The 11,623-nt window shown below is 37.9% G+C and overlaps 1 protein-coding gene across 1 annotated transcript; it reads left to right on the top strand.

Annotated features, from left to right (window-relative positions):
• Positions 1-266: 266 nt before the first annotated feature.
• On the top strand, positions 267-7,335 carry LOC139712225 (E3 ubiquitin-protein ligase NEDD4-like; the record flags this gene model as incomplete). Its single annotated transcript, XM_071624061.1, has 5 exons — positions 267-327; positions 1,910-1,969; positions 3,568-3,675; positions 4,281-4,450; positions 5,173-7,335. Coding segments are annotated over 5 exons (502 nt in total), but the record flags the coding sequence as incomplete, so codon positions are not given.
• Between the last annotated feature and the right edge of the window lie 4,288 nt (positions 7,336-11,623).

Here is an 11,623-nt window from a genome sequence, read left to right as displayed (position 1 = left end):
TGTCTTGACAGCAATTGTAATGATAAGATCTTTGAACCAAGTGCTTCTCATACATTTATGAAACCAAATTTTATATTACATAGTTTGATGTGGTATGAGGTTACATAGGATGGGTCAATTTCTGTGTCGCTAGTGTGTATTTTCGTGTGTAGCAGACAGGACTTTGAACGTGGATTTGTAATCTCATATTGGAGGTTTTTGATCACATGTTATTCGAAACTTTGTGGTATTTAATGTTCATTTTTCCAACATTGCTATTCACTTAGGCTGGTCATAGAATGGCGTTTTGTCAACAGAGTCCGGCTACAGATGGACTCATTCATGGAAGTAAGTTCCTTTTATTTTCTCTGTATTTTTCAGTCATAGGTATGGTCAGTGCATTCAAGATCATGATTGTGGTGGTCATATCTTATCAGCCATTACAGTATTGATGAGTGAAGTGTGGCCTCTTATGCCTCGAACATTAGAATCGTACACTTTGTCTATAGTGTTTGCTACTTTTATTTCTCTTTGGAGTATGGCACAAGCTGAAATTTTGGTGTATAGATGTTTTTGCGAATTGCTGCTCATCTGACATTTTTACGTGTTGTTATCATAAATTTTGCAGTAGGGAGGCTCGGTGATTTCTTCACCTTTATCAAAATAGATATGAATGAGTAACGAGCTACAGTACTTTGACTGAATAGTTTTACTCAGTGATTTCCTGCACATAGACATATAGTGTGTTCTGCATTTGAAGTACAATACTAGCGTCTTGTTATGCCCCAGATATCGCCATGTCATGGCCCAGGCAGCATGCTAGACCTACTGTAGTTACTAGTTTCTGCACTTAGCGCTGGCATGGCTTGATATCTTATTTGGAAATGATAGTTTTGCGTGTTCATAATTATTTGTGCGTTGAAATTTTCACGACAATCATGGAATTCCCTGAAATCAAACCACTGCAAAAAATGTCAGCTCATACAGTATTAAAAGTGGGACATTATCATCCAACCATTGAACAAATTGCTATCCAGTTTATATCTTGCATGGTTTGAAGAACCAGATGGGGATAGGCTCCCTGTTAGCCCCCTCCCCGTTATGTTTCCCTGCTCCTGTCTTTGATAGGACACTGGCATTTATAGGAGCAAGGTTTCCCCAGCCGTAATACAACAGTAGGAAGTCAGGTTCAGCAAGCTGACATTACACTATAAATCTGTGGAATGTAGGATGTGTATCATGCAGATTGTATACTTGAAAATATCCAGGTTCATTTAAACTATTTTCTTGATTATATTTATATTTCCTGTGCAGCTTTGATCTGTCATTTAAGATAATGCTTCTCAGATCCATTCAGGCAATTCCAGGTACTTGAATGCAAAGCAGTGTTTGTTAACGTTTGCTGAGTCAGGTTGTCAAGGCGGATATCTCTCCTTTTGGTCATATTATTCCCCAATCTACAGTGATTCCCTTCAAACATTTTAACCACATACATGTATAATTACAATTACATGCAATCATAACAACTTTGCTACTGTCTAAAAGAGTTGTCAGTATTTCGAGACAAACTTCAAAAAAAGTTAGTCCGGAAAATCATGCATTGCCAATTTTGTTACGAGGATATTGAGAACCCTTACCATAGGGTAATATCTGTAATGTGTTTTAACACTGTCCAGGTTCAGTTATATGAACAAAACAGCAGCAAAACAAAACAACAAAAGAAGAAGCAGCTGCTCGAGGAAACATTCATTTAAACTTTTTATTTTCTATAATGTGATATACTAGTGGTGGCTGACTGATTAGTGACTGACATGTTTAGTTTGTGAAGCTGTGAATGACAGCTGCTCAGTGTGCCCTTAAAAATCTCCCATTCAATGTTCATCTGTAGTTTCATGTTTTGTTTTGTTTTGTTTGTTGTTATCTTTGACAGGGTTTCTCAAGTCTAGTGCCAAGAGAGCTGCTGAAGATGTTTGATGAGAATGAGATTGAGGTGAGATCATCTGGAAAGGTCAACATAGCCCCTACCCCCCCTTGGTGTAACCCACCTGACCCAAAAAATATCCAAGACCCTAGGTTGTTTTGATTTTGGTGCTATTGATATCACATATGATCATGCTGACTTCACCATCAAATTTGTTTTGTTGTGCAGACAACTCGGAATTGTTGCAGACAGAATAGCTATTTTCCTGTCTTAAAATACATGCTTTGAACAGTTTCGCTGTTTGTTTGATTCCTTTTTAATTTCATGATCATGCCCAATGCCACATGCTTTTGCAATATCCCCACCCATATTGCTGCGTATCTTGCTTGGTCAATGAGAGTCATGCATAGCATATGCATGCTCCATAAAAAGAAAAAAGACTCTACCTATTTCTCCAATACAATATTTTTGTTCTACCTTGTACCGATGATACATATGTTTGATTAGAGTGTAGTATTTTCCCCAAGTGTGCAATTTCCGATACTATTTTCTAGTTTTCACCTTATATAATGCACTTTTTTTATATCGAAGTTATTCAATGAGAACATAGAGTTTGTGTTTACACATTGCCACCATTGTAGCCTTCTTGTAAAATGCCATTCCAGCAGCCATACAAAAACTTTCATGGCCTGTGAATAATTGTTTTTGCAGAAAATGCATCGTGAGAAATAATCTGCAAATTGTTTGCTGGTAGTATCTGTTATCAGAAGTTTACAGAGACAGAGAGAGTGTTTATAAAAATCTTACCTTGAACTTTGCTGACATGTCTTTTTACATCACAACACTAAAGTGCTGCAAACATTGTCAAGGTTGAATGAGTGAGGCTACAAAATGTTACACTCATGGATGGATGAAGTGAAAATCTTGCTTTTGTTTTTAAAAACGTTTTATTACCCTGTAAATGGTCTACGTAAATACTGGTCGCTGATTGGTCATAATGTAATCATGTGACTAATTCAGCCAGGATAAAGATCAATTGCCTGCAGTAACGTCGCATCAGGTAATATAATTACAGAATTTGGCTGGCTGCCGAGGGGGCTAGTATGAAATTATGTGTATTTATGGAGACCATAACAAATATTACCCTGTCTATCATTGTGATATAACACTTTATCAGTCCCTTGGGAGTTATACATGTATTTTCCCCTCGAGACAATATTTTCACAGCGTTGAGGGAAAATATGATCATTTAGGAAGATTGCCCGCAGGGATGCCAAGTATGTATATTACACCTGTAAAAAGGCAATATCTGCATAATGTTTGCTAGATTTAGCACAAGAGCTTCCACATCTTTTTGTGTAGCACAATATCCAACACTCATACTGTATCTACTAAATTTGCGTCTGATCGCACTGTAAAAATATCAGATGGCCAGATTGTGTAATCATTTTGACCCAAGACATCTTAGATTTACTTTCTGGCTTTCTGCTCATTGAGTTGTGAATCCACAAAGCTAAGTGAAATGCTGTGGGATAGAAATGTTCTTTTCCATTTTCCATCGAAGAAAATGAGAACTGCTATCAATGGAATGTTTCAATTTATGTCTTGTTGTTGAGAGTTAAATATTTTGTATATTATTTTTGTTTCTGCCATTTATCACAATGTAGTTGCTCCTGAGTGGTCTCGGGGACATCAATGTCAATGACTGGAGGTCCAACACAGCCTACAGAGGCGGTTACCATGCCAACCACATTGTCATTCAGTGGTTCTGGAAGGTATATACTTTTGTTTGTGTGTTTGTTTTTCAAAGACGAAAAAAAAAATAGGTAGTCAGTGTTTAGTCTTGGAGCAGAGAAGTGTTAGCATCATTTGGGAATTTTGTCATGAAAGTGAGCAGCAGTGATTGACATGTATAGGATTAACGTGTTATCAAGACAGGAGGAAATTATGAATACCATCAAGAATATTCAACTCACATTCACAACCTAGCATATGGACTTGTTACAAAAGGTATTTCTTCATTACAAATTTAAGAATAGTATGAGATGTGAATTTTATCCATGCAAGTCAATGAATAACTTTGCCATAGTGACATTAAACCAGCATGAATTAGTTGTCTGTGAGATATATTTCTATTCTTTAGATTTTAACAACTTGTTGAAGGTTATAGTTTATTTGTAACTGTATGCATTTTCTAACATTCAGATTCTTCAGGAGACTTTTAAGAAATTAAATTTTGAAGATGAAGCAATGAAAATAGGGCATGCCACAAAGCAAACACAATGTAGCAATCAACTGAGATTGTGTATGTTTATGTGTTTGTTTGTATGTCTGTTTGTTTTTTAAAACAGCCTTTAATCTTGACTTCTTCTTTAAATAGGCTGTGCTGGCCATGGGGGCTGAAATGCGTGCCAGGTTGCTCCAGTTCGTGACGGGAACCTCACGGGTGCCAATGAACGGCTTTGCCCACCTCTATGGCAGCAACGGCCCGCAGCTCTTCACGATAGAAAAGTGGGGGAGCCCCAATGCCCTGCCACGCGCCCATACATGGTAAGCATAGCTGGTGATTCCTACAAGATACTGCAGCAGGAGACTCCCTAATAAAAATGCAGATATACTTTCATGTTCTGACAAGGGAATGCTGTAAAAGCAGATATTTTCACACGGGTGATTTTCACGCTTGGCTGGATAAAAAGAATTTCTTTATTCTTAATCTTTCTGATGGTCACAAGAATTGAGCAAGTACTTCGAACAGCTCATCGCTACTACAGCATTTTAGGGCTTAGGCAGCACACACATGTAGTACTGTAAAAGGTAACTGGTCCACATTACAACAGCAGATTCATTCACGCCACAGGACTGGTGAACATGGAGAAAACTACACATAGCACATTGGTTATACCCCTTTAATACCTGCATTAAGATCAAAGACATGAAATAAAATGATGTGTAACAATCCCAAAATTTGTGCTCTTTTATATTTGCTTTAGGTTCGTGTTGCGCAGAAAATTTCTGCTCTTACAATACATGATTTGAGGATTATTTTTCCAATTGAGAGGTATTTAATACAAGTACAGTAGGATTTTCTCAAAACGTGTGATGTTAGCCTAAGCAGTGGTACACCAACATATTCACTTTGCCTTCATATACATGTTGAAGGCTTTCTCTTCCTTTGCCAATGTGGTTTACCGCTGAGCTAAGATCACCTGTCAATTATGGAACACATAGGCATATTTTGACAGTGATATTGAATGTTTTCATTCCTCTTTCAGTTTCAACCGGCTGGACCTACCAACATACGAGTCCTACCATGTTCTACGCAACAAGCTGAGGACAGCTGTAGAAAACACTCAAGGCTTTGAAGGGGTGGATTAATGTTCGCCCACAATCTCCCCCACCCCCACACCCTTCCCCCTTTCAATCTTATCCTTATCCCCCCCTGCAACAAAGCTTGATGTCATCAAAATCAAATATAAGTATATATATATATATATATATTCTGTGTCTATATATGTGTATTGTATGGTATAACATTGCAGTGGGCAGGCTTATATCTATCCAAGTTCGTTGTTTGTCCGTAGAGACGGAAATCTTTTGGGTGTAGAAGTGTGATGATCTGCTCTGTACAATTTGCCAGTCTGTGTCTTTCGAAACCCCCTCAACCACCTCTTTCATTCATTTGGTGTTTGTTTGTTTTTTATCATGGGCGAGGTAGATGCTGTATGAAAATAAAAATAAAACTACCAATGCACAGAGACAGTCCACTCTTCGTTGAGAAAGCAAATATATGTATAATCTCTTTAGATGATCTTTTCAAAGCAGGAGAAAAAAAAAATGTAGATAGTGATGGGACAAAGGGGAAATGTGTTGACTCTGCCAAATTGTCAAAACTGTGTGCACAGTTCCTACAATGCATGGAACAAGATTTAAAGGATGTGGTTACAAAAGTCACGAAACTGTAATAGAAGAGGGCGAAAACAGTGTAGTAGTAGTAGTACTGACTTACCGATATGCAAGGCTAGAAAGGTGGAATGCCCTCCATGCCTTTTAGTTGATGGTTTATCTGATATAGAGAGAAAACGTTGCTTAGCACAGGCTGTATACTCGCCTATCATGACAAGAAGCGCCGTTTCTTCATAAATCACAAAGCAGTGTTAGATGTGAAACAAAAGAAGGAAGTAATCAGGTGTATACAGAAGGCATTAAAATCTGCATACTGCCATACATATGGTGTGCAGATCTCTTCAAAGTAATCAATGTCCCAATCCTATGACACTTCATGTAAGCCAAAACTCACCATATGCCAACATGGTTGAGCAACCAGTTGGTACTGAGAGAGTAGACTTACCCTCAATGCGTGTAATCCACTTTTTTTTCTTTTTTCTTTTTTGGTTACTGTTACTGTTGTCATGAAGTTGAGTGTTTTGGGTTGGTTTTTTTAAACGAAGTTTACAAAACTTCGAGGAGAAATAGGTTTGTCTCCATGACAAGCGGGATACTGTTTTCTCTTGTGTATCTTTATAGCAGAATAAATACACAGCTAGCTTCTTTTTCAGATAATGCATTTATGAGCATATATTTTTGTACTGTTATGTGTATGGATATGCTAGGGCAGGTAGACTTTTCCATTTTGGGGCTGCTGTGATAATTTTGTGACACTGATATTTAGTGCTCTGAGAAGCCGGTGACAGTGTTAGTTGGCACCAAGTACAAAGGGCAGTTTAAGTTAGCATCCGATGAACAGTGCAAGTGACGTACACTTGTACAAACTTGGAATCCAGAAGCAGCCATGTTACTTCGCTTTCATTCTTCAATGCAGTGGCCTGTGCTTGCTTGTCTTTAAGTGGCAATTACTTAGTAGATTTCACCTGCCAGTTTAGTTTTCCAATTTTTGTGGCCAATAATGGCAATGCAGCACACCTTACAGTGTAGTGAGATGTAGATTCTCAGAAGTGCATCAGGGGTGGTGTGACCACCCGGTTTTGTACTTGCAGTGTAGTGAAATTATAACCAAAACTTGATATGCTTTCTTCTCATACGAGGCTCATGCTTTCAGGTGGCATTAACAGCAGAAAGATGGGTGAGTCGTAAGAGGCAGGTGGGGAGAACTAGAATAGACATGAAATTACTATGTATATTTAGTATAGATAGACTGAAGATGTACCATACTGCCATACGCAACAAGAATGATTTGCTATTTTGATAAGTGTCAAGTGCTTATGGAAGAACATGTTGGCTATGGTCACAAGTTTGCATTTGGACAGCCATTTGGATTTTTTTTTTCCTTAGCAAGTATAATCCTCAAAATAGAGAGCTGAGATTATCTTGGATTGTCATTGCACTTGAGTTAATACTGTCCCACTGTCTGCATATTGTGCATTATTTCCATTTCTATTTATGTCAGCGGAATTTTTTCAGAACAAGGCAAGAAATCAGTAAATCGTCGGGTGCCCGTGCATTGGCCGCTAACGCAATACAAATTGTATTGCGTTAGCGGCCAATGCACGGGCACCCGACGAAATGCTCTGCAGGGAATTGAGGATAAATACACCGATATTGCAATGATATATATTTTTACAATGATGGGTATTACCAAATCTGTGCAAATGCAAAAAACCAAAACAAATACATGAAAACATAATCTGTACTCCATCATCACGTATTTCAAAACAATGCAGGTATCATGTTTGAAATTTGTCGTAAGGTTTACCTGATGTTATTTTCTTGCATCAAAATATTCTTGCATCCTGCGTAGTCTGATGAGCATATGAAGTTGTTGTTGATCGCCTACTAAGAGATCACCTATGTTTTTAAGTATTTTTGTAAGCAAGACACTGTTTTCAAAGCTATCATGATGAAATCACAGCAGGTTTTCTCTGTTGGCAATAGTTTCATAGCCGCATTGTCTCTCCTTCTCGCCTTGAAAAGAAATGAAAGCAGCATGATAATTGGGATGAAATACTAACGTTGTACCATGAAAATGTCTTCGACAGGCATCTCTGAATAAGGATGAACGCTTTTATGTACCGTGTACAGTTAAATAAATTTGATACTTAGCAGTATCGATGATTATTCACGTAGACATTAACAGCTCTCTATCCATGTGACAGTCTGTCTATTCGGTAAGCCTATGTCCTGTCTCTTTCTTCCCTCTGCCGCCCCCCCCCCCCTTTGATATTGAAGAAAAGTGGACTTAAACTGACATCTTTGAATAAAGATGAATGCTTATATGTACAATGTACAGTTCAAATGTTTCATACTGAGCAGTATCAATAAGTGTTATTCTGAGAGATACAAATGGTGTATTAAAAAAAAGTGTGTTAAGTTTTCTCTCCAAGTGTCGGTCCATTTCTTTCAATATTTTAGTCTCTCCCCCACCTCAACCCTATATTGGTCTGTCACTTATCTCTTTCTCTTTCTTTCTCTACCTTGGCTTGTCTGCTGTCTCATGTTAATTTGTCTGTTTTAGGACGTGTAACCGAATCAGCATGTGTAAGATCACTCACCATTCATTGTGTGTATTACTGTAACCATTGTAGGAGATGAGTTAGTTGCCCATGGTAATGTAGCCAAGAAGAAGAAAAAACAAATGTACTTTCGACAGAATGCACATGTACATATGCAATATGCTTTGTACTTCTTATAATTGGCATATGGTGGATGTGTGTTCTGGTTGACGAGACACTTTCTTTGATATAATGAATTCTTAAAATTTCTGTATGTTTATCAAAAAAATTATGTATTGTATTCAAATAAAATTTATTGTAGTGAGCAGGAACTGTTTGTATCACAGTTCCCCTTCTGCCCCGCCTCTTCTCCTTGTCCCTAACTCTCATAACCCCTTCTCCCCACCCCCTACTTTCCTAAGCCTTTTCCCCCACCCTTCTCCCTACCCCTGTCGACCCCATCCCTTCTCCCCCTTGAAGGAACTGTTTGTATCGCAGCTCCCCTTCTGCCCCACCCCTTCTCCCTGCCCCCCCCCCCCCACTCCCTGAACCTTTCCTCCACACCCTTTTCCCCTATCCCCTTCTATACCTGACCACCTTCTCCCCAACCCCTTCTCTGCCACCCCCTTCCCTCACCCTTTCTTCCCCACCAGTCTCCCCCACACCATTCTGCTCCCCCCATACCTTTCTGCCCTATACTGTTCTACCCCCTCCCTTTCCATCACTTGTGACCTTCTGATGTGACGTGTGTGGAACTAAATGTTTGAATCAAAATGTTCTGAATTCTTACTTTCAGAACAGTTTTTGAGCACTGTAAAAATGAAAACAAAACATGAATTGTCTTGAAATCACTTGTAAAACTTATATCCTAGGCCTAATGTGTTTAAACAATTTCCGTGTGAAATACTATGTCAGGGAAATATATTATGTTGCTTTGCAATAATGTAGTACGATTTAGGTCTTAGAATAATGGAATTGATGTCCCTGTATGAATTGTCATCACAGAAGATGAAAATACACTGTGTGTTGCAAAACACAATCAAATTCAATACACAGCCCCTCCAGATAATGATCTGGAAGCCACTTTGCATTTCAAAACCAGAGCTACTGTATGATATACAAACTAGGATTTCAGAAAGAAAAGGGGCATGAAGAATTTATTCCTAGACAATCCTGGTAGTTCTTTTGCTCATCTTTGCTTTCCTCATGTTGTTGTGCAAGGATTTAACTGAAAAGAGGAGGGGATACACAGAAGGGGAACAGCATTTTCTGTCTGGAAGTAGTGTTCACACTCATAAGATCACCACGGGAGCCCCACTAAGAATAAAGATCATTCAGAAGAATGCAGTGTAGTAATATTTTGTCCCCACTTCACATTCTTCCTCTGTTTTGGTAGATGCCGGTGTCAAGGCAAATTAAGCACCGTTTCTGTAGAAATGGGTTTTTCTTTTTCTATGTTAGTGTACAAAATGAACCCATGTGAATTGCTTGAAGCAACTTCTGTGTATTATCAGAGAAAAACTATGTACATAAATCATCACTTTAAACTGTATCATGTATGAAATAATTGTGAATACAAGTGTACATGATGTCTCAATTTCTGTTGTAAAACACAATTTTCTATTGCAATTACTGATAATAATATGTAATTTTGTAGATCATACTGCTGTCATAACTGGAAGTTACAGTGATAATTTAGGATGACGTTATGGATCTGAACATTTTTTTCACGGATTGTATGTGTGTGTCGATACATATATGGCATAACTATTCATACAAAATAAATGACAGATTATTTCATAAAGTGAAGTATGCTGTGATATGCTTTCTTTCATTATTTTTTATAGTAAAAAGATAATGATGTGCTGGTTGATTTTTTTTTTTGTGGTTGCTTAATTTCCTTGTCTGTGACATACAGAAAAGAAATGTTGACAAAATTAGCTGTAAACAACTGCCTTAGTGAATTGGTATTGCTTATTGATCTTTCATATAAATGTTTCCAAGTGTGTTAAACCAAGGACACATTGAGACAGTAATGTCCAACATTTTGAGTGAGCAACAAATTACCTATGTCCAAGAGAGAGGCTCCACCACAGAATGAGGCAATATGAGAAATTTATTCCAAAAAGCCAATAACTTGGAGTAACGCTAGAAATGTTGCAATGTCGATTGGTATGCCTCGGCCACTTTACATTATTCTCCCAATAGGTCAACAGTACACACTGCCAATGTGAGACGGCACTTTCACATGATTTGAAAATCATCTGGTAATTATACACCAATTTTCAAGACAATTTTTGAACCACTTTCAAAATACAGGAAATGGGTGAAATTTTAGCATTTTCATTTGACCTTTGACCCCATTGCCCAAAACTTCCCCTACATATTCACTGTATATACTGTATTTAGAAGTTTAACTACACTGTAAATGTATACAGCCAGTAATTTCCAGAGTATGGAGAAAATGGTGTAATTTCAGCATAAAGCAGTGTAATTTTAGCATTTTTTTAAGCAGACCTTTGACCTTGACCTCATGACCAAAATTTCCAGAGAATCCGTGTCAAGTAATACATCCATACAATGTTTGTACTGAGTTTCATGAAGATACCTTGAGCCATACCCAAGATATGAAGGAAAAAAGTAAAATACATGTACAAATATTAGCATTTTCACTTGACCTCTGACCTCATGACTTAAAAATTTCCCTAGAAAATTATAATCTGCAAATGTACAATGTCATGTTTACAATAATTTTCATAAAGATAAATCCAGGCATTGCAGAGATTATTGGGGAAATTGTGAAATTTTAGCATTTGACCTCTGCAACGTCTTGTGATGTCATTGGTCTAGAGCTGTATGTCGATTTGTACTGGCTGCATGTTGCCTACCATTTATGCGAGTCACTGTAAACATTATTTGTACACTTGTTGCAACCCTCTCGGCAAGGGATGCCTATTGGCTTGCTAACCACGCATCAGCATATTTGTCCAGAACTTCCAAGCATGTATCCAGTAAATTTTGTCCAGGAAAACAAGCGTGGTGTCTATGGCAAGCCAAAAGGAAATACAGCTGTACATCCAGTAGATTTGCCACCAGGTTCAATACATGATCAAAAAATGGATTTCTGGCAAGAAATTTGTCCCCCGTTCTATAAAACAGATGATGCACATCTTTTTGTAGGAAGTGTGCATACAGTAACTATGGAATGTAGTCAGATAAGAATCCACTCTGCTTCACCTCATGGGTTAAACATTCCAGTTACCTTATGCACACAATT

Source organism: Diadema antillarum, unplaced genomic scaffold (assembly GCF_040938485.1).
Source record: "Diadema antillarum isolate AM-2024a unplaced genomic scaffold, OU_Dant_1.0 seq00001774_RagTag, whole genome shotgun sequence".
Lineage (NCBI taxonomy): Eukaryota > Metazoa > Echinodermata > Echinoidea > Diadematoida > Diadematidae > Diadema > Diadema antillarum.
Note: the sequence above shows the minus strand (reverse complement) of the source record. Positions and strands in the feature narration are given on the sequence as shown.